The sequence below is a fragment of the Polypterus senegalus genome, chromosome 2 (assembly GCF_016835505.1).
Source record: "Polypterus senegalus isolate Bchr_013 chromosome 2, ASM1683550v1, whole genome shotgun sequence".
In the NCBI taxonomy this organism is placed as follows: domain Eukaryota; kingdom Metazoa; phylum Chordata; class Cladistia; order Polypteriformes; family Polypteridae; genus Polypterus; species Polypterus senegalus.
In genome coordinates, this window is record NC_053155.1 from 205,658,851 (window position 1) to 205,682,562 (window position 23,712).

The following is a 23,712-nucleotide window of genomic DNA, read 5'->3' on the forward strand; positions in this document are numbered from 1 at the left end:
GTAATATCTAATCCGAACAGTAGTGCTAAACTATATAAAAAGTCTTCAGACCATAATTAAACATAATCCTCTTTAAGCACTAGACAAATGTATCTTTATTTTTCCCTGATCCACATCCCTTCAGTCCAATAAATAAAATCTTAAAAAATCTTTCCCGATCCCCCTGCCACTCATGCTCAAATGTTTTTCACTGAAGCAAACAATGAAAAAAAAAATGCTTGGCAAGAAACTAATTAAAATTTAAATCATTTAACAACAAGTAAAACCCCGACAGACTTCTGGAATAAATTAGGTATTCTCAAAAATAATACACTTTTCCTGGATTTCCTTTTTTCATTTTTCAAATGCAGAACTGCCATAATTAAAGTGCATCTTGCTATTTACCAAGACTATAGAGAGATGGAGACAGCTGAAAAAAAATATAATAAATGTGGCACAGAAAATAAAGACAAATTCTCAAATTTGCAAACACATTAGTACAAGATACTTGCTGTAATAAGCTCCTCTTAATTCAGTATTACAGCCATGTTGCCTCATGTATACCAGAGGAGATAACTCTTCTGAGTTTTCTGCAATGATAACATAATTTTCTTTTGATTTTGCTTACTAGTTAACTCCTAAATAGGCTTTGGATCATATATGTAAAGCCGTGTTTTCAGTTGCAATGTGCTGATAAGACTAAATATTTAGATTTTAAACAAAACTGTTTGTTGGAAAGGGGTAAAAGGAGCAGCACATTAATGCAGTTTTATGTACAGATAACTGGTAAGGGTCACCAAGAAACCTAAAATCCAGGTGGGATCCAATCCTACCACTTACAGTCATTTCAAACCCAAATTCTGAGGAGCTACATTTCTGAAACAACAATCAGACAGTCACTTCATTTATTTTGAAACATTGGGCAAGATCATATGAACCCTCAATATTAAACCAACTGAGTCTTGGAAGATGAACCCAAGTGTGGTAGTAAGGATTTTGGACCCCTTAAAAGGTCAGAAATGAACTGTGAACAAGGATCACACAAAGGTGAGATTAAACTAATAACCTGATGATATTTTTTAATACATTTATGAGGAGAAAGGCAAGACATAAGTGTAAGTAGCACAACTCTTTTATATTTGTTATTCTGCATTTTTGCTCCAGTTGTGTTTTCTTCTGTAATTGAAAGTGGTGATAGGCTGTACAGTACTGGTTGGTTTAGAGATAATGTAAGAATATAATATTATTGTTTATAGCTATGCAGAGCTCAACAGGCACACCTCAACGTTGACTACAGCACTGAATGTTTAGAGAGCTGCTTGTGAGCGTCACCAGCCACAGTGCTTAACATTGTGCTTCAGCAAAATCCCGAGCTGCATTTGTTTGTTTTACTTTTGCAAGGACAGCTTTATTCAAGAGATCTTGTAGCTAAGATTTTTGTGAAGGGAAGGCAGCCAAACAATTGTAGCATTATTTCCCAGTTTGTATTATTGCAGAGAATGTTATCAAGGGGATTTGCTGTATTTGTGTTTTATTGTTTAAGATATACCATGTATAGGCTATTGTGTCCCCAATGACCAGTTCTTCAAATGCAGCAATCTAAACCTAATGCAAATTATGGCATTAATTATGTAATATGTGCTATCTAGTAAGCTACTAGATTGTATTCTGTTGCTCTGTAAATATAAATAAACATGAGCAATAGGTGAAATAACAAACTTTAAGTTGACATGTCTATAGATTGTTTCTGGCTAGTTTCACAATTTGGGCAAGGGAACTTGGACTTAGGGTCCATCCACGTTTTAAACTGCATAATTTTCATGCAATAACTTCAGAACAATGAACATTATATAACACTACAACAATGGTAAGGATGCTTCTCTGCATACTTTCTAAGGCATAGATACTTTATACAGTATATCCACAGATATAGAGCTGAGAGAAGATGTTGGGGCTGTCAAATATTCTGAGTGAAACAAATGAACCATTTCAATAGGGGTTTTGAAAATTCATGAAGAACGTGGCTCCATTTTCTTAGATCTTGTAGATATTTAGCTATAGATCAGTAATTCTATTTTTCCTAAGTTTCTATTCATATAAATTAAGATGTCCCCCATTTGTTCAGATTCTCTCCATTAGAAATGCATTTGGAACCATAATGATTTATATTGAATACTTTTTGGGTGGGCTGTTTTTTTTTTTTTTGTTTTACTTTTTATAAATTTGTATTTTTTGTGATATCATTACATCACCGTTTGTTTGGGTTGATTATGAGAGTCTCCATTTCCTACACTTTTGTAATGGGTGGTCCCAGATTCTTGACAGAAATGATGCCCATTGTTATCATGTGATTGAACAGCATTACAAGAAATGATTTCATCATTCCACCATTAAAAAAGACTGACATCTGAACTTTGATTGAAACCAAATTAATAACGAATGTTAAATACAAAGTAAATTTAGATCAGACTTCCTGATGGCAACATATTTCTGTTTAACAGTTTGATGATTTAAGATTGTTAATGATTTAAAAATATCTAAATATGTTTACAGATATCTTGAAATATTCAGATATTTGTAAACCATTATGGTAATTTGGCTTACCATCATCCATCTTATTTTTTTATAGACGCACTTAACATCTATTCAACTGCTTAGAAGTGCTGTACTGAATGCTGTATTAAGAGAATGTATATTTATTTCCTGTATATTTAAAATGACCATATCTGTGTATCCTCTTTTTATTATTTACTGGAATAGGATTTTATATTATTAAACATGCCACTTTTTAACATTTTGAACAAATGTATACATTATATTAATAATCATCACTTCAAAAAAGCTAACTTTAAGTGTTTGTCTGTTGGGGTATATATATAACTTTCCACATTAATGTTAAATAGACAAAAGAAATGAATCCTCATATGAATTTAGCAAACTTAACATGGCCACATGATCTGGCTTAAGCAAATGTTATGCATAATGCACTTCTGTAAGAAATATTTCAGTCTGTGATGCATCAGAATATCTTCTTAATGTGCCTTAAAGAACAACTGCACTCCTGATTGAATAAGCAACTTTCAGACACCAGCAACACATTTGCAATGTCTCTGCAAATAAACCTGACTGATTAAATGTGGCATTTAGCATGACTGACTGCTGTGTTTTAATCACAAGATTTAATTATGATATGGGCTGTGTTTCAACGTGGCCTTTTGGCTACTGAAGTTCTATCCATGTTTCATTAGTAACACATAGTCCTTAATTAAAATAAAATCATTTTATTTCTCAGTAGGGAACTGCGCTGAGCTCTCTTTGTCAAGGCATCATCTATACATTTCCATTTTTGGTATTTTTAGATATGCAAATGATATGATGTCAAATGTAATCTTTTGGAAAAGTGGAAAAAGCTACTTATCTTTTTGTTCATCTTCAAAATTAGTGGGGATAATGCTTGTTTGTAGCCTTCGTTGCTCTTCTTTGGTGTGTAATAACTAATTTGCAGAAGACTTCTAAAAACAGTGTAAAATCCATAATTATGTACGAATATTGACCATTTACCTCACAAATATGTCAGCTTAATATTCAGAATTCCTTTGTAGTGCAAAAAAAAATCTCACAAGTCAAGTTTGTTTTCATATGTACAGTACATAGTACAATGAAGTTCAAGTATGTTAATAGCATGGAGAGCGTACAATTATGATTATAAAATAGTTGAAATGAAATAAAAGGTTATACTCAACAAGAGAACATGACCGAGGTTCCAGACCCAGTAATGTGGGAACACCTGCAGTTTTGTCACGTCACCCATGTTTGATGGACAGGGGATACCTGACTTTTCCTTCTTCTTCGTATCATATAATTGGCTTCTGTGATTTGATTCACGCTTATCAGCCATGTCGACTTCCTAATTATTTTAACTATGCAGTTTGCTCTAAGAAAGTCGTAAACCCTGATAACTTTGTGCAGGCTGGACCTGCTTCTGAAATTTGCATCACACTCAGCAGATCCAGCCCCAGGAACTTGCAAATACCAGCAGGTTTTACACAGTTGAAGGAGGGGCTGTCATTCTCTTTCATTCTATCACATAACTGGATTCTGCAAGTGGCTTCACTGTTAGCAGATGTCACCACAGTGTTTTTTTCTGTCAGCAGTGTCACATGTCCGTGCAGGTGTTCTTCTCCTGAAGCCTAATTTCGTGACCAAATTAGCCAGCATTTCCAATTCATGGGTCGAGTTACATATATCACAGTATAAGCTCTTAATTAAGACCAAGATTAATATTCAGTTTTTCACAACAGGCAGACAGACAACCCTTATCATTTTATGTATATATAGATACAATAATAAAAACATTCTGGCATAAAATGTAAGGAATATGGTGCTTTGTAAATGCATATATTGTATTTGTATAGACATTTGCAGCTCCTTATATTAATAATACACATTACTATCAAAGAATAAATGTACACTATTAAAGTTAGGTTACTCTGCAGTGTGACAGCCATTCAGGAAAAAGCAAAGGTCAAACAATTTATGACATAGGCTAACAAACCTCTTCCTGAATGTAACATAATTTATAAGGATGCAAGTTAATGTCAAAGATTTTAGTGGAATACAAAACATCTTACCCTTGCTCTTTTGCTAGTCATGCTTAGGTGTCTCATCCTTTTTTAAACTAAATGCACAGAGGAAGAGGCAAAAGTAGTGAAGTCCAGTACTACCGCAAGACTCTGAGTAGATTAAAAGAAAGGTAAAGACTTAACAGCCCTTCTGAATAACTGCTATGTTTATCAAAAGAGAGACGACTTGCTCCAGGAGCAACTTTAAGATGGGTACAAAAGGCAAAAATAATCAATGTTCTGTATTAATTTGAAATCTGAGTCTATTCTTTATTTACAGACTTCCCTGTATTCCTCAAAATTAACAAAGGAAGTACACATGTAACATAGTGATAACTTAAACGATTTAAAAACAGCATGGAAATATGTTTGGGATATTTGTGCCGTATTAAACCATGGAGATGTCGGAATTGTTGTACTGCAGCCACTTAGCCTAAAATGCTTGTTGATGCTGTAAAATAAGGAGGCAAGCACAGATAAAATTTTGGAGCAACAGCTCTCACCTCCATGTAATGTTGGCAAAACAAGAAAGAAAGATGCAAAAAAATTGCTTAGATGATGTCATTTCAGACGAGAGTCCGTCAGCTAGACTCTCAAGAGTGGTCGATTTGGGCTTTATAAGGCTTCTAGACTGGATGTGGCAGGGTTAGGAGTGCAAGCAGAAATTATGTCAGGGATCCTCAACATTCAGAGCTTCTGCTCTGCAAATGAAAGACAGAGATATGTCAATGACAGTGCCCTATCTCAACTTGGGGCGGAATTCCACTAAATACATCAGCCCTGAGAATGTCCCCTACTCATGCTTATGTGAAAATGCATTCTTCTGTAATAAAAAGAAGTTAACATTAAAAACTGTGCTATTGTGACATAAAAGAAATCAGCATAAAGAAAACTACAAAAAGATCTGCAGAATGTTCCATCACAGTAACCTCATCAACATTTCCCAGGATCTGTGGAAATGTGGCACATTTCATGTATGAGCCCTTTGGAAAATGGGATGACAACTCATAGAGGTGAAACCTCATTCATGGTGTCCATGGTACCACTGACTGCGTTTGGATTGATATTTGGATACTACCAGATTTGCACATGGTGACATGTCCTTTTGATAACATTCTTGAATTGCACTTTCCCAAAACAACAGGTGCTCAGTTGTGAGCACCATCATCTATGATAGCTGAACTTCCCTCTTGCAACCTTCGGAACAGTTTGGCAATAATGCATTTTGCATTGAAGAGATCCTATCACTAACCTTTTGTAGTCACAATATCTAGTGAAAGTAATAGTATGTCTCTTTGATTTGTGATTTAGTTGGCTTTACAAACAAATGTGCCCTATCGCCATATATTTTGGTATTTGTATATTTAACTTATTTTATATGCACAAACAAAATGTACTTAAACCAGTAGATAAAAAAATCAAAAACGGTGCAAGTAAAACCATGGGAAAGAAGCATTTTACCTAAATATACATTTTATTTGAATAACCGAAGAACTGAAAGATATATGACAAGATGATGGCATGTTTAAACAAAAAGGGAAAGAAAAGAGAATAACAGACACATATGACTTGCTAGAATTTTCCAGCTGTGCACTGCTACCACATTGAGAGTTTATTCCCACATTGCCCCCAGGATTGCCTTGATAGGCACTGTAATCCCAACAGTCCTGAACTGGATAATTTGGTTAGAAAATATGTGAATGGATGGAAAGCATGATGAGAGGATGAAAGGGGATGAAAAACATTTTCTATTTACCTGTTTGCAATTAATTGAAGTGTTTGAGTGGAGGTATGTGACCATTGTGAATCGGACTTAGTTAAGAAACAGAACTTTCAAAATTCTGGCTTGATACATGAAGGTTACTGCATAACACTCACCATCCGCAGTAATAAGCCTCTTACAGATGGAAGAAAGAGAATTTGAGCTCAGGGTGTAAGCTAAGACTAGAACTCCAAATTCATGTCTCACTAAAATGGACCAGAGTGGCTTGTTCTAATGATGATGTGGTGCTTTCTTTGACAAGTTGTTCATTCAAAGAAACATACCCATTATTAACAAGGTAAAGACAATTCTCTTTTTGTGCTCAAGTGTTCTGCTGTCACTGGGTGGGTATGAGTTTAAGGTGCTTTTGTAGTTGCTAGTGTGAATAATGGAACAATTTCTTCAAGGAGCACGTGGCCCTTGATGCTTATCTAGTAGAGCAATTGTCAACCACACATGGTTTTCATTTCTCAAGAATGTCAAATGGATACTAGTACCCTCCACTGGATTTGTCTCCAGTATAACATCTACAGAATATTTTGGGATGCCTCCGGGAGCATTTGGACTACTGTAGGTTGGGTACAGAATGTAATTTGGCACCAGTGAGATGCAATACCATGAAATCTTGCTGTTTGTATCAGAAACATAAGGGATTTACTTGATACAAATTTTTCCCACATGTAGGTATGTTGCATAAACCTTTTCTTTGACTTTGGAACTGTTTCTTATTTAACACTGATTTATTCCAAGTCATTTTCTGTTTTATCTTCACATCCACAATGATTTTTCTCAAATTTCTAGTTTTCTTTCACATTCCAAATTGTGCATGTTGTTTATTAAATAAGTGTGAGTGTTCCCTACTGCGAATTGAGAGCCAATCCAACATTAGTAATTTCTTTGCTTACAGAGTTGCATGTAGTGGCTTCAACAAGATACTTAGGGTAATCATACTAAAACTGCCACTGATCTCAAGATGAAAATCAGGTTAATGCTACCAAGAACTGCAATTTTAGATGTTACTCTGTGGGGCTGAGATTTTACAGATATTTAAACAAGCTGGAGTGAGTATTTCATAAACAATACCACACGATACTCTAGTGGAATTATCAAGTGAGATCTTACATTTCTTCCAGGTATTAGTCAAATATGCTGTATATACTCATAAAGTGTATAAGAACAGTGATGAAAAACTTTCTAACTTGATTTAGTAAAAGAAGCACCAATAAAAACAAGCAAGGTATATTTTTCAGTGAGTACTAACAGTTATGCATTTCGCTCTTCACTGACTGCAGGTGCAGAGCGCTATAACCATTTCTCAGGTAAAATACAAGTATGGAATTTACAAATGAATACCACTTCACTCGCCCACCCCCATGTTTGGTTTACCGGATATACAATTTAAAGAGATTGTTATTTTCATGGGAATTGTTACATATGCATTATTTTCACTTTTATTTTAAAAGCATTTGTAAAAACAATACTTGTCCTTTATTTCCGGCCCCGGGCGTGGTTACATCGCTTTTTCACAGGACATAAAAGGCTGCTCGCGCTGTGAAGGGGGGGCGGCTGAATGCATGCTAAGGATCATCTGCTGTCTTTCTGCTGCTGGTGAGCTTCCTATTCTGCTTGTCGCATGTCGTTGTTTTAAGAGCTGTGAGCACATGATGTGTGTCTGCCAAAAGCAATCCAACAACTGCTAGGTTAGATGTCCGTGGACTTGTTTTAAATGATGGCTCATTGCCTTGTCTCCCGTGACGTTGTAAAAACAATACTTGTCCTTTATTTCCAGCCTCGGGCGTGGTTAAATGTCTTTCTCACAGGACGTATAACGCTGCACACGTTGTGAAGGGGGGGCAGTGTCGATCATTTTAAAGCCTGTACATCCACTGTCCTTTTTGCCACTTCGTGTCTCTGCTGCTCGCGTTGTGATCATTTCTCCATGATCATAAATATACACCTGACTAAATTTTGTTTTCTTTGAAATGAAACTTATTTTTGCTTTAACTATTGCGGGACCACAGATTCTCATAGCATATGGTCTGTTATTGTGTAAATCTACGTTTTGTGCATTGAATGATGCGAAGGCGAAAAGACTTTGTTTTCTGCTCTTTGCCTTTTATTTCTGACCTCGCTTTGTCCTGCTATTTTTTCAATTACACCTGGTCCTGATGATTAATTTCCTTTTGTTTGCGCTAATGCGACCTTTACTATCTTTTTTTGATACTGTAGCAACTGACTTAATAAAGTGTCACAAAAGTTGTACTTAAACAATCACCGACTTCGTAACCTCAAACACAACTTTCTAGCACTTTCTCCAACCTCTCATCCCCTGGGTCTTGCTTAATTTACCTCATCAATCAATACCCCGCTATCAGTCTTTCGTGCTGTACTCCACCCTCCCACAATCGGACCTAACAGTCACTTAAAACAAAAAAGGCTTCAACTTGGCTGGGACGCTACAATACTTTCGAAATTTACTGCTTTCATATTCTTTACCTTTCTCTGCATGCGTATCGCACCTTCGTTTGTTTGAGCCTTTCAAATTCCAATGCTTTCATAATCTATCTGCCATTTTTTCTCTCCAACGATTTTGGGCCTCTATTCTCCGCGCTGCTCTTTCTTCTTTGCTTTGTCATTGACGTTTCATCTAGAACATGTTGTCCTTATACACTTTATATGTGCTGAGAGCACAGGATCTGTGTGTGCTACGTGCTTTTACACGACTGAGTGTTTGCTGGATGTGCTGTCTTATTTGATATTGTTTGCGTCTCTCGGGTCTTTTACGTGTCTTCCGAGAAGATCACGTATCGTTGCCCTGCTTTTCCTTTCCAGGACTTTTTTATAATAGAGAGATTACTCATTTAGACACATTCAGCATTTGTTAAAACACAGAGAAAGCAAAGTAGAAACTGATTAACATAAATGTAAAACAATATCTGTCCATTAATTATTTGTTGATCTGTAGCCAGATGACAACTGAAGAGAGAAAAACAAAAACTCCAGTCAGCAGTATTCCTAGTGAAAATACACCTCTGGATTGTCCAACATCCATTGTAAGTGATGTGGCAGGTGCCTGGGGGTGGTATCCAGCCAGGATGCCCAAGAGGACCTGGAGCACATCTGGGTGATTATAAAAGGGGCTGCCTTCCTTCATTCAGGGCTGGAGTCGGGTGGAAGAGGACAGAGCTCAGAGGAGAGGAGTGGAAGCCGACCAGAGAAGAGAAAGGCATTGTGAGAAGGCCTGGACTTGAGGGGTGATTGGTGCTGCGGCACAGGGTTTGTGCATTATACTGTAAATAATATTGTAAATAAACGTGTGTGTGGTTATCAACATCATGTCCGGGCTGTACCCCACAGAGAGAAAATCAAAGTTACAGTCACCGTCCTAGAGACCTAAGTCAACTAGCTGCCCACCCCACACCCTCCGTGGAGAGCTGATGTAAGATCCACAATGCTTTACTCTGCCACTGAAATAAAATATTTTGTTTTGCTTTTGTACACACAATTGATAACTGACTTGATATCTTCGTAGTACACATCATTGCTTCAGATTGGGGAACATATAGTACTCACATGGGCCTAGATCTTGAGAATAATATTGTGATGGCATCTTTTTGAATCCACAGTTTTGCAAGTAACTGCAATGTGAGTGGAGCTGTTGTCATGAAGCAAAAGGAGGATAGTGTAAGATGCTAGGGGTCGCTGTTGCCCCTTTAACCCCAACAGACAAATGCTCATGACAAAATGTAAAAGCAATAAGAAGCATTTTAATTATGTTCTTCTCAGTAATAGAGCCCTAAGCACCACAGCCACACTAAACAGGCAAAAATACACAATAATCTCACAATTTTCTTCTCTCTTTTCTCCTCCACACCTCCCAGCCAGCGTTGTCCACCTCCTCCTGACTCTGACTCGCCTGCTGGGTATTCTGAAGTCCTTTCAATAGTCCTTGACCCGGGAAGTGCTTCTGCTCTTTTCCGTCCATTTGACCTTCCAGCAGTTCCTGGTCAGACAGAGAATTGAAGTTTTTAATCAGCCCAGAAGTACTTCGGGGCTTCCGTCCTCATGATCCATTAGTACGTCTGGGCTAGGTGAGAATTTATTCTCCCACAATCTTACCACAGCATTCAGCACCCACGGTACCCAGCAGGGCTGTGTTGCTGAACTCCATGTTCCATGGTGTCCTGTGGGAATCCGGGGCACTGGTCCAGTCCAGGGAGCTGCCATCTAGCATCTTGGGGGAAAGCAGTTTCGTCAAAAAGCTGCCTTCCCCATCTTTCCAACTCAGGGGTGTCCTGGCCGGGTTGAGCTGCCGGCCGTCCCTTACAATAATTAACATTCCACTTGAAACAGCATGTGCAGTGATGCTTCATTTCAGTAGTCGACATTCTGGGCACTCAAAAAGCATTAGATTTGCTCATGTGTACTTGTACACGAATATTGGATTCAGCTGATCCAGAACTAATCTCTGTACAGCAGTGTCTACTATATCATGCAACAAAACTCTTTAATTTTGCATTACTGTTTGCTCCACAGTTGCAGCATTATTTTTTACTTTTGCTGATATACAACAAAATATATAGTTATATATATATACATATATTGTTCACGTACAGTTTGGGTCATCTTTGATAGGCAACTTGCCATGATGGCTTGTACACATGCCCCTAAAAAATTAGCAGATACAAATTTTACCATATCTACCTTTTCCCTCTGTTGTGTGAAGAAGCTTGGCAAAGTTCGATGAGGCCCCCAACAAAAGAGTATGATGGCAGATTCAGGAGCATAACTGGCCAGCCCAGAAGAGGCTCACTTTGATTAGCTATTCTCACAACTACTTTTTGCTGGTTTTTGGCCTAGCTGGCCCATAAAGGGGAGAACTGATTTAAAAAAAAATGAATATAAATCTGAATAGTCCCAAAATACCTCACAAGGAAGAGAAACAATAAAAACTGGAATGTGGCCAAAAGACAATAAAGATTAGTTTTAAAAAGGGAATATTATGGTAAAGAGCATAAATGATCACAAAATTTGCACCAAAAGCCCTAAACAGTGTATAGAAAACTGACTACAACAAACAGTGCAAAACAATGGAGAAATACTGCAAAGTCCAAATACAGAAAACACAATACCATAATTCCTTTGTTCAACTTCCTCTACAACTTTCTTTAACTCATAGTCATAGCCATAGGGAGGCCTCAGAAGTGGTGATGTCTTGGAGAACCACAAACACAGAACAGGAAACATAGACAAACTTAAAGGGACAATGCACAATTAATCAATTATGTAAAATAAAGACATAAAAATATGAAACATAATAAAACAAAGATAACAATACATCATAAAATACACACAAGTTAAAGCTGTGATACAGCACCCTCACCATGTTAACATTAAGAGAATCTCTGCCTATTATGGAGGTGTCTTTAAAATATCACTTCATTCATAAATCAGATGACAATTTAAGGCTACAGTCTTATTTTAGCATTAAAAATTAGTAAGTACTGCATTTCATAGTACGGTATTTAGCCAACACTTTGGATTAATAAGATGGTGAAAATACTGCAAACAGAAAAATGATTTTGTTTCCACTCAGTGTTAACAAATACTTTAAGAGTCTTTCTGTTTAAGATCTTCTTCTTGATTCATGTAACATGCAATACACAGATAATGAATTATAAATGAAAGTGACTAATGTACCATTAGTATTGTATTATACATAGGCTATGCAAGGACAGGCACAACAAACAAGATGTCCTTTTATTTTCTATTTTACAAATTCAGTGTCCAACCCATTAACATGATGTACTGTGTAACATACATATTGCACAAATACGTGACAGTTCCATAATTCTGGATCAGTATAAGAATGTATACATTTTTAAAACCCCTTGGAAATACAAAACTCAAAACAGACACATTTATCTGTATCTTTTCCTGTCTATCTCAAAACTCAAATTAACTTTAACCATCCACTAGTCTACTGTTTCTCTTGACTTTTCCATCAAGGGCTTTTTCATGGTGATGAAGTTCTTTAAATTCATGATCTTGCAGAATAGCTTTCTTGTTTATTCTGCTTTCAGTGCTCCCTTGACCTTAGCAGATATAACTGGCTAGAATAGACAGCCTGTATACTGACCCAAATATCATAAAGGCTAGGTGAGCCACAGCCCAGTGGATGGAAACTTGCCAACTCCGATACCACTTTTTAACATTTTAACACCCTAGAATGCACATAGTGGATAATGTAAATAGCCAGGAACAGTTTTCAGTACTTCTTTTTTAATGAAAATTGCAAACATAGTTCCTGTATAAAAGGATATGTCTACAACCAAGTTTCAAAACCATTGAAATGAAATATACAAAGGGCACACAGATATTTTTGATGAGAAGCTCATCTCAACTTGTCAGTTCCATTTCATTCTGTGTGTCCAAAATAAGGTTGAATTTATGTCTGACATTCACCAAGTTGCAGGGCAGCATTTGGTAATGTAATTAAATGTTTTGAAACAAATGAATGACATTACCACAGTTTCAAAATTATTAAGGAAAAAATGGGTCTGATTCTGTTGAAGTCTTATTAATTTGGTGATTTTGTGCTATAGTCTGAAGTGAGGAGATACCTCCCTGTGCTTTATTTATGGCAAGTCTTCTTCACTTTAGGGCATGAGCTTGGTGGCTCTGACAAATTTCCGAAAATCCGAAGTATATTGTATATGTACAGCATGGTGTAGTAGCTAAGGTGAAACTACAAAGATGTTTGATTTACTATTTATTATCATTATATGAAAGTGCCATACCTACCCTCTAATTGTGGAGATATTTCTTGTGTTGGAAATTGAATGTGTGGATGGATTATTTTAGTGAAAGGTGTTGCTGTTAAATAAACATCACGCATAATTTATAAAAATAAAAATCATAACCATAATTCACTAAATGTGTTTTTTGTTCTTGGATATTAGGAAATCACTCTTTAAAAACTGATGCAAATAAAGCAATTCAAAAGCAACACTGTGATGTGTAACAGTGTAACAGAGTAAAATGAATATATAATTTGTTAAAGGCATGGTGCGTATGATACTGCAATTTCGCCCTCATAATCTTTCCTTCTTAATAGGATAAGGGCATGCAGTCTTTTTTCTAATATTGAAAAGTACCATGTGTTCTGCAGAGTAAAAAGCCACTTCTGTGCTCAGAGGCATAAAGTATTTCTTAATCTCAGTGAGGCTTGTTGTACTTACAAAATAGCGTCTGTGACTGCAGGTGTCACATTTGTTAAAACTGCTGCTTGCTTTATGTGCCTTTTGTGACATCAGATATTGTATCTTCGTTATACGCTATCCTTTTCATCAGAGGATATAATGCTTTGGAATACTAATAGATAATGGAAGTCAATGGGGCAGAAGAAACCAGATGTCATATGATTATTTGTACTTGTAGAGAACTGCTAATATTCAGTTTTGTATGCTTGTAGTGCTCAGAATATAAAGTTCAAACTCTAATCAAGAGTGCAAACACAGCCATAATGAATACTCCCCTTTCATCACTTCTTAAATTAAAAGCCAGATGCTACAGTATTGCTGCTTATTTAAACTGAGGAACCTCTTTTCCTTTGGTATACAGTTTATATAGGAAACATATATTACGTGTGTTCATTTATCATTTTATGTAATATTAACTTATTTATAAAGCACTAATATGACTCATTTAAAAGATACAACGTAGAATCAAAATTGAAAACCAGGTATGGCAGATCAACAAAAGAGACACAAACTTTTAAGCTTGTTGAAGTGTTCTGTAATCCCTTCTCCATATTTACCACTATACATGGACTCAACAGCACCTCTGAGATTATGTTTAGTGCCCCCATCAGCAGTAAACACTCTATAATGAAATCTACAAAAGTTTTCCTCTGCAAAACAGGTCTTTTTATAAAGTCTTATAAAGATTATTCTCCAATAATAATGGCAAAAAAACTGTAGATGAAAAGGCAAAAGCCAGTTAATGAGAGGAGAACAAAAGGTGAAAAACCAGGCAGAGATGGCAGCCAAAAGGTCAAAAAGCCAAAAACAGCAAACTTAAAATGTTAAACTGAAACCTCAGAAAGCTAAAAATTGTTTCAGTTCTCCATGAATTGGTTTCCTACATGTACCCAAAATCTTGGAAGCCTGGATTAGCTCAATGCCATCTTAAACAGCACTAATGTTACAAATAATGTTACAAATTGCACCCTGGCAAAAGTGAGTTTCCATCTTAAAGTACAAAAAATGATAATGCAGAAAATCTTAAAAATACAAAAAGGCAACACTTTAGAATATACCAAAATACGGATTAATAATAACAATACCAAAATGATCATAAAGTGCAAAACATTTATAAAATAATTATCATAGGGAGGAGAAAACAAACTCTAATCCAAACACCAAGAACTTCGGGGAGAGTGCATCAACCTGGACGACAATAAATATCAAAAACATATACAGAGGGTCCTCGGGTTACGACACAGTTCCATTCCTACAACAGTGATGTAACTGAATTTTGGTGTAAGTCGAAACACACCCTAGCCGGTATCTCTTCCTCCAGTAAACCTAACCTAACCTAACCTTACCTATCCTAACACATTTGCAAAATTATAATCTAGAACATAAAAACACAACTAAGCCACAGAAAAATGAAAAGGGCATAAATATACTGTACACTGTACTGTAGTACCCGAACAAATTACAAAAAATAAGTGTAAAAAAATTCCTTACCTTTATTCCTTCTGATCTCTTTACAATGTCTAATTTTGCTTCCATCGTGATGGCTTTCCTCTTCTTCGAAGCACTACCATCTGAAGACTTTTGTTTAGGATTCATGATAAGGGCCACAAAGTCGCCAAACAAAGCCACACAAATAGAACACTTCCTCCTCACGCAACAAAACTAGTTTGCCAACTCATTCATTCATACACTGCATTACTGCGTATTATTCCACTGCGCGCATCCAAACTAGTTCACCCACGTAGTCTGTAAGTACAACGCTAATGGCATAAGCCAAAACACTCAAGTCTCAATTTTTTTAAGTTTTTATGGGAGTGAGCGTTGTAAACTCGAAATGTTGTATATCGAGACGTTGTAACCTGAGGACTCCCTGTATATATATATAGAATTTGATTGTCTTGCTTTGGATCTGCTTGATATATTGGGAAAGTACAAGAATTATATCGGTGGGTAATGGAAAACCCACTAATAGTATGCAATACATTTTTAAGATGATGTCTGGGAAGAAAGCTTACCCATCAGGCGTTTTAAACACTTTTTTCCAAATTTTCAAAAAAGAGAATGCTGTTGTAATATTAAACAACCCAAATGAAGGAAGATATAAATGTCTAACTCCACATCAGTGCAGCCTCTCATGCCTATCTTTAACAGTGCAACCTAAATTTACAGTTCATTATTAATACATATTTGATAAGTTCAGGATAATTTACAGTTATTTGCATTTTTATGGTTACATAAGTTTAAATGTCATGTTTAGGATCACACAGGGAGTCTGACATTAGTAGTGAATTTGCAACCTTGCAGTTTAAGGTCCAAAGCTCGTGGCCATTACACCATATGTATCTCCGCCAGCAGTACAAGCGCATCTTTTAAAAAGCAATTTGTGGCAGTGCTTATTATCAACAGTATTGTGCCTGCTGAATCCAGCTGAACCACAACCTGAACCGTTCTTTTAGTCTGTATTGACTTCAAAAAATGCATACCCTTTAATGCTGTCCAAGTTCTCCTCAACATACTGAACTGTGAACATTACTTGAAATGCCTTTATTCATCTATATGGGTTTTGATGGGGAGCAAATGTTTTTAAGGGATAGGTTTTTGCTCAAACTATACAAAAAATATTCTTGGATATTTAAAACATAACTGTCAATTACAAAAACATTAGATAAATGCTTTTCCGAAGTGTATGTGTTAAGCATATACTTTAATCTGCCTCTTTCACACTCTAGTATGACATATATGTATTTCAGGAGTGATGCAAGTAGGTAACCACCAATAAGATTGTATTAACATAACATAATACAACAACCTCAAACCCACTTAGTCTGATAGAGGTTCGCAGGTTGCTGAAGCCTTTTCCAGTTACATTGGGCACAGAGCAGGAACCAGCCTGACCTTTGCAGTAGTAAGTATTGTGGTTTACTATGAAGTTCAGGTACTGAACTGTTGAACTTTTTTAAAGTTAAAAGTTAATCCATTCATCCATCGATCCATTTTGAGCATAGCTAAAACATTTCTGACACCTTTTAAACAGCATGTGGACAAAAAGTGAAAATATTCACTTAAACATTCTGCTTTGACAGTTTGTCAATTTTGTCAACTGAAAGGTCATTAGCCGGCATCCTGAATAAATATAGGCAGTAGAAGAGATTTACAAAAACACATTCAATTCTATTAAAAAATGAACTTTTTTTTAACACTTCATATATGTGTTAAGCATTTATTGAGTACTGCTGTTTCATGCCAATTAATTTTTTTTACAAGTGTTAAAGGAAGAGATTTCACAAACAAAAATGTATTAGTTGTGATATATATATTATTAATAATTCATAAACAATATAAATCAAAACAATATTTGTCAGATTTGTCCTAGAATGTCCTAGTCATTCTGTAAAGATATGTATTCTCAGTGTGTCCCGGACGGATCTATATCCTTCTGGAGTTTCCTACAGACACTATCAAGCTCTTTTGATTGATCAGATTTGTCTCTGGAGTCTGTGGAGTTTGTTGGTCTTTCTACTTCTTTTTAGCAGAATTACTCTCTAACCGTACACTATACACCAAGACCATGGCATTTTGTGGTTTTTTAAAAGAGGTAATCATCTTCACATTTAATCTGCTGTCACCAAACTCATTCTAATATGTAACCCACTGATTGATAACAAAAAGACTGCTTTGAATTTTTCTGTTAACGTTAAAATGGCAGTGGTTAGCCTGCTCGCTCAAAAATGCAATAGCGGCCATGTTTTCCAACTTGTTTTAATTAAGTGCTTTAATTACCTAGATTTGCAGCCTAATAACTTTTCAAGTGTCTGTTGATCAAAGGAAATTGCAAATAAACATAACCTGTGAAATGAATGCATACATTTACATATGAGCTTCTTAATAAAGTAAATAAATTCAAGAAATGACAGGGTTAAGGCAGAAGGAAGGTTTGGAGGAATGTCATAATGAAATTAAGGTAATGAAGTACTTTGAATGCCATTTTGATTATTCAGATGTAGTTCAGAAAGAAATGGGGCTTGAACATTTGAAAAAAAAAATATCTAGTCATTAGTTTAATTATAAAAATCCATTACGTGAAGTCATGTAAGACAGAAAATAATGGGCCCTTAATAGAATGGCCTATAAAACATTAATTGCAACATTGTGTTTTTCATTTCATCAGAAACTGAAAGATGTAAGCAGCAATTGTTTGTAATATAGTCATTTAAACTTGTGGTTAAAAAAAAATAAAAATTCTATTACTTATGCCAAAGCTGCTATTGCACTATTAATGTGCTAACCTTAATATGAGAATTTTCATTTTCTATCCTCATCATTTGATATGTATACAGTAATCAGAAAAGGACGGCATATCCTGTGTGTGTTTGTTTATTTTGTTAATACTTATTATTTGCTGTTATTGATTTGTTTTACAGTATCCATCTGTTTCATTGATTGAACTTAAAAACTGTAGTCATGGAAAGCCTGGGTAATAAAACAAGCACAGTCCAGCTCCTGAAGTAGTTAATTCTCAGATATGCATACAAAACTCTCACAACAACATATAAAAGGGTCACTGAAAGAAAGTGCTCATGCTTGGAAACATTAACACTATAAGATGAAAATGAAGATCCAAAACATGGTGAATTGTAATTACGAGGTGTGGCAGAAAAGTAATGAGACTGGCAACACTGCAAGCGATCTGGCAACGCTGCGCTGTTGTCCTTGATAGAGCACGTGTATCAGTACCCTCCCATAGCTCAGTGCGAGTTTCAACTCCTTCCGTTAACTACGTGATTTTTGTGACTGCTATTAGCGAAGTTGTGTTTTTGGTTGTGCGTCACGCAAAATGGAACAGCGGAATTTGGAGCAACGTTGTGCCATTAAATTTTGTGTTAAGCTTTGAGAATCGGCAAGTGTGACGTTTGAAAAGTTAAAACAGGCCTATGGGGAACATTCTTTATCCCGAGCTCAAGTTTTTCAGGGAGGCCTTCAACTTCGAAAACCAATGAAACATCGAACGTGTGAACACTCTTGTGAGATCAGACCGTCGTTTAACATTAAGAATGTTGAGTGAACAATTAAATTTGAACAGATTTACCGTTCATCAAATTTTGACAGAACATTTGCACATGCGAAAGGTCTGTGCCAAAATGGTGCCGAAAAACCTTACAATTGAGCAGAAGGACAATCAAAAAAACGCATTCTTATGGTTCCCCAGCCCCCTTATTCACCTGACCTCAGTCCGTGTGACTTTTCCTTTTCCTAAACTGGAAAATCTCCTCAAAGGACGTCATTTCGGGACTTTAGAAAACATCCAAAAGAGTGTAACGGACATGCTGAAGACCATACCGGTTGAAGACTTCCAGCGCTGCTACCAACAGTGGGAACAACGTCTCCATCGGTGTGTAGCTGCCCAAGGGAACTACTTTGAAGGGGATAACATTGATGTTTGAAAAAAATAAAAACTTTGGTAAATAAAAAATCAGTCTCATTACTTTTCTGCCACACCTTAAAGCTAAATCAGTTGAGCTACTCTTCACTGACTTATCTAGAGTCGGAGAGAGTACATCCATCAAACAAAATTTGCCAGTATTGTATCTATTGTAATATTTACCAAAATTTAGGATGTTAGCGTATTGAGACTTTCCCCGTTAGTCAGTGAAAGACAGAAAAGCCTTATTTCTTCTTCTTTTGACTTTGCCACAAACTGAAACTAGTATAATATGAATAAACATCATACTGTGTTTTGCTTTATTTGATATATTTGATAGGGATGAGTGTGAATTACCAATAAATTAATGTCATCTTCTTTTAACTTTGAAGTACTGTACAGAAACACCTTTTGATGTATGCTTCCTTTATCTTTTTGAAAGGACCTGGCCATGTTCTTTTTTGTCATGAGTTAACCGTCTCTTGCACATTTTCCAAATCAAATGCCGCCTGCCATTCCAGACTTATGAACATGCTGCCTTTATATTTGCCACAAGACAGTTAGTTTTGTTTTAAAATGTGCCGACTTTCTGCTTGCCAACTACTATATTGTCTCGTCACTCTTCAGTGCAAAACGTTAATTCGGAAATCCATCCTCTTCCCAAGTTGGGCATGCTATAAAAAGACGTTAATGAAGAAAAGAACTTACCATGATGTACTATGGTTTTGAGTTCTTTTTACTGTTGTATTTTCTAGTAACTCATTTTAATTGATGTTCTATTTTTTTTTCACATTAATGTTGACATCATTTGTGTTAATGTGGTCCTTTGTTTATGTTGACTCTTTCCTTTTGCAGCAATATGGCTGTGGATATGCCAGTTTCTGTGTTGGCAGTTGCCATTATTTGTGCTGGGGCCCCCTGTCTGTGGTTTATGAGAAATAAATGGAACATTCTCCTAAATTTCTAAAGGAAATAAAATATAGGAAGGAAATAATAATTTTAGTTTTACTTTGCTAATTTCTCAGAGGTGTGCCTGAATATTTGACATCTGCCTTTTGTTGTATTTACGAGTCTAAATCTTTTCCAATTATTTAACTAAAAGTCACGACAATTTGGAGCATACTAAAAAGAGTATTCAATAGGTGAAGGATCTACCTGAGCACATACCTGTGATGCAAATACTGTAAGTGACATCATAAGTTTGCAAGAACAGTTAAATGAGCGTATAATATTTACACAGCAATTGCTTTGTGAGTGAGTGGGTTTGTCACATGCACCGGGGGTCAGTAGCTCTGCGTTTAACACTTCAAGTGTCTTGGATTTCTGTATTCTTCATGTGACTTAGAAGGTCCTCGTAGCTATGATGCAGATTATACCATAGATATATCAAAAACTACACTCATTGTTTCATTATTACCTAGAAAAGCCCAAGGCAGAGGTGACAGTTATTGTATATGTTTTATCAAACATCCCTGTTTTAACAGGCTACTTTAATTTTGAGCAACGCTTATGAAATAAAAGTAGTTACTACCAATTTCATTTAAATAAAGACAAGGAATAAATCATTTCAATAATATATCTTTTAAAGCAATGTCAGCAAAGTAGGAAGAGAATGAGAGACAGTTTCCATTTCCTGCAGTAGACTTTCAGAAGAAATAAAACATAAAATGGTGAGTTGGCAGAAATTTTCAAAGAGAATTACGATCTTGACTACCGTAGCTTAAAATATGAACTAAGGAGAATCAATTTGGACCAATTTGAGCCTCTGAATTACTAATTATGTAAATCAAAGATTTATTGAATGCTGTGAAGGTAGGGGAATTTACAGATATCTTAAATGAAAGAAAGAGATGAAAAAGGGGATATGTCTTTATTGTGGCGACGTAAAATTGTTGTGTACAAAACTTGTTGGAAAACTCTGTTTTTTAGCGAGCTCTGTTTGAGACCCTGAAATGAGAAACATTTGTAAGTACTCATTGGAAATGACTGTTTTCTTTTGAAGTATTTGTTCATAGTGGCGCTGCAGGGAATTTTCATTTGGTTTTTAATTTAAATATTGCAACATGCACTTTGAAAATAAAAATGAATTTGCACAGAACTGAATGGGGAAGTAACATATGGAAGGCCGTCAAAAGGATAAGGGAAAAAGGTAGAGACTCATCCCAGCCTAAAATGCTGGAAAAATGAGGGACTAGGAACAGGAGCAGAGCCCCGGGCCACTCCTGACAGTTATTTGATTTATCGATATACTGCCTCAGTACAAACTTAAGAGGTTGATTTTCTGATAACATCAAGCCATCTTATCTGTCAAGCAATTCATTTTCCTTTTCTCTGTTTATAAACACTTGCACCGTTGGATTAAAACAATCTAATTTTCAGGCTGATGATGTCCTGTTTTATGCTTTGTATAGCTGAATGTGTAGGGATTCATTTACTATAAATTCTTTGGCCTATTATCTGGTGTCACATAGCGTGGTGTTAAGTGCCTTCCTAGAGTAGTGTGTCTAATTCACATCAAGTTCTTTTCCTCCTTCATGAATCTGAATTTATGACTTTAGAGTAATTGTCAGTGATAAATTGTTTGTATTCATCCCATCCAATGCTATTTCATTAATTTATTTAGACTGAAAGTAGCAATGTTGACCATAATAAAAAGAGTGAATAAATTGAAAGGCTGAAGGATTGGTGTCTTTTTCTTTGAAAACTGATTTCTAAAGGCAATAAAAATAGTATGTAGTGAATATATTCCAACAAATTTCAAATTTGAAGTGTTTTCAAGGTTTTTGATTATTTCTTCTTAAACTGTATATGTTATGTGTATATATATATATATATATATATATATATATATATATATATATATATATATATATATATATATATACAGTCATACAGTGTTATATATACGTCTATATTCTTTGCAGTAGATAAAAATAAAATAAATCACATACAGAAAATATACACATTTACTATATTTAACTATAGTAATTTATTTCTGAATTAAAATTTTATTTATTTACAGACACACAGTGGGATATATTTTTTAAATATATATAAAATGAATATTTTTTTTGTGAAGAAAATACAGGAAATTCTTTTCATTTCCAAAAGGTATCAGCCAGTTACTAAGTGGGATGTTGCCATTTCTCCCTTAACATTAAATTCTGCATGTCACAAAATCTGCTTTAATTTGACTTATTTGTCTGACATAATTAATGATGTATGCTTTGTTTACAGCAATTTGTCAAAGAACTTCGGCAATGGCAGATTAACATCGATGTGGCCAATGACCTTGCACGTAAACTACTGCGGGACTACTCTGCTGATGACACCAGAAAAGTGGAGTTGATGACGGAGAACATAAGCAGTTCTTGGGCAAATATTAACAAAAAGTAAGTGTGTGGTAGTCTTAAGTATGATATTTTTGACTTGCATTTTCCTCCTTATTAAAATGGTACATACCAAAACTATTGCTATCATACACCAGTCAGCCACAACATGAAAACCACTGACAGGTGAAGTGAATAACATTGATTATCCTATTACAATGGCACTTGTCAAGTAGTGAGATACTGTATATTAGGCAGCAAGTAAACAGTCAGTTCTTGAAGGTGATGTGTTGTAAACAGGAAAACTGGGCAAGTGTAAGAATCTGAGTAACACTGATAAGAGACAAATTAAGATGGCCAGATGACTGGGAAAGAGCATTTCAAAAATGGCAGGTCTTGTTGGGTGTTCCCTGCATGCAGTGGTTAGTACCTACCAAAAGTGTTCCAAGAAAAAACAACCAGTGGACTGGCGACAGTGTCATGGCTGCCCAAGGCTCATTGATGCACATGGAGAGTTTAGGCTAGCCCGTTTGATCTGATCCCACAGAACAGCTGCTGCAGCACAAATTGCTGAAAAACCTAATGCTGACCATCAGAGAGAGGTGTCAGAATACACAGTGCATTGCAGCTTGCTTCATATGGGGCTGCATGGGTCATGCTGACTCCTGTCTACCACAGAAAAAGCCTACAATGGACATATGAGGATCAGAACTGGACCATGGAGCAATGATATAAAAAGGCTGTCTGGTGAAACATGTTTTCTTTTTAATCACGTGAATGGCCGGGTGTGTATATTTAATTTACCTGGGGAAAAGATGGTAAGAGAATGCTCTATGGGAAGAAGGCAAGGTAATGTTCTGCTGGGAAACCCTGAGGTCATGGAATTCATGTGGATGTTATTTTGACAGGTACCACCTACCTAAAGGCTGTGTCACACACGTGCGATTGGGAGGCAGCTAAAGGGCCTGAATAATAGTAGTTCCACGCCAGACCAGGGGGTGGAGAGCTGCACTGACTTTCTCTCTCAATCCTCTGCAGATCATCCACGGGAAATCCCCCACCTGGTTAGATCTCAGGGCCTGTCCATGTTTCTTCTGGGATTTCTTCATCCTGCCGACTATGCCACTGCCAAATAAACGAACCAGAGACATCAAAAAAAGTTTGGGGCAGCCACCCATATATTATGCCCTTGCTGCAAATGGGTAAATGGTTGAGTTGTTCACAGAACAGAGACCAAAACAGAACTGATTTCAGGATGAGAACACAGCTGTTTTAAAGGCGTGACGTGACGTTATCGGGACCAGAAGTGAAAGTAATGTCATCGGGAGCAGAAGTGACG

At 36.1% G+C, this 23,712-nt stretch overlaps 1 protein-coding gene across 12 annotated transcripts in view; it reads left to right on the forward strand.

Annotated features, from left to right (window-relative positions):
- dmd (dystrophin) overlaps window positions 1-23,712 on the forward strand; it is a 2,654,580-nt gene that overhangs the window by 1,995,375 nt on the left and 635,493 nt on the right. For all 12 annotated transcript variants that reach the window (XM_039745194.1, XM_039745193.1, XM_039745197.1 and 9 more), the window contains one exon: window positions 22,282-22,436. In XM_039745194.1, the coding sequence (XP_039601128.1) occupies window positions 22,282-22,436 (155 nt within the window). The remainder of the gene's footprint in view (window positions 1-22,281; window positions 22,437-23,712) is intronic.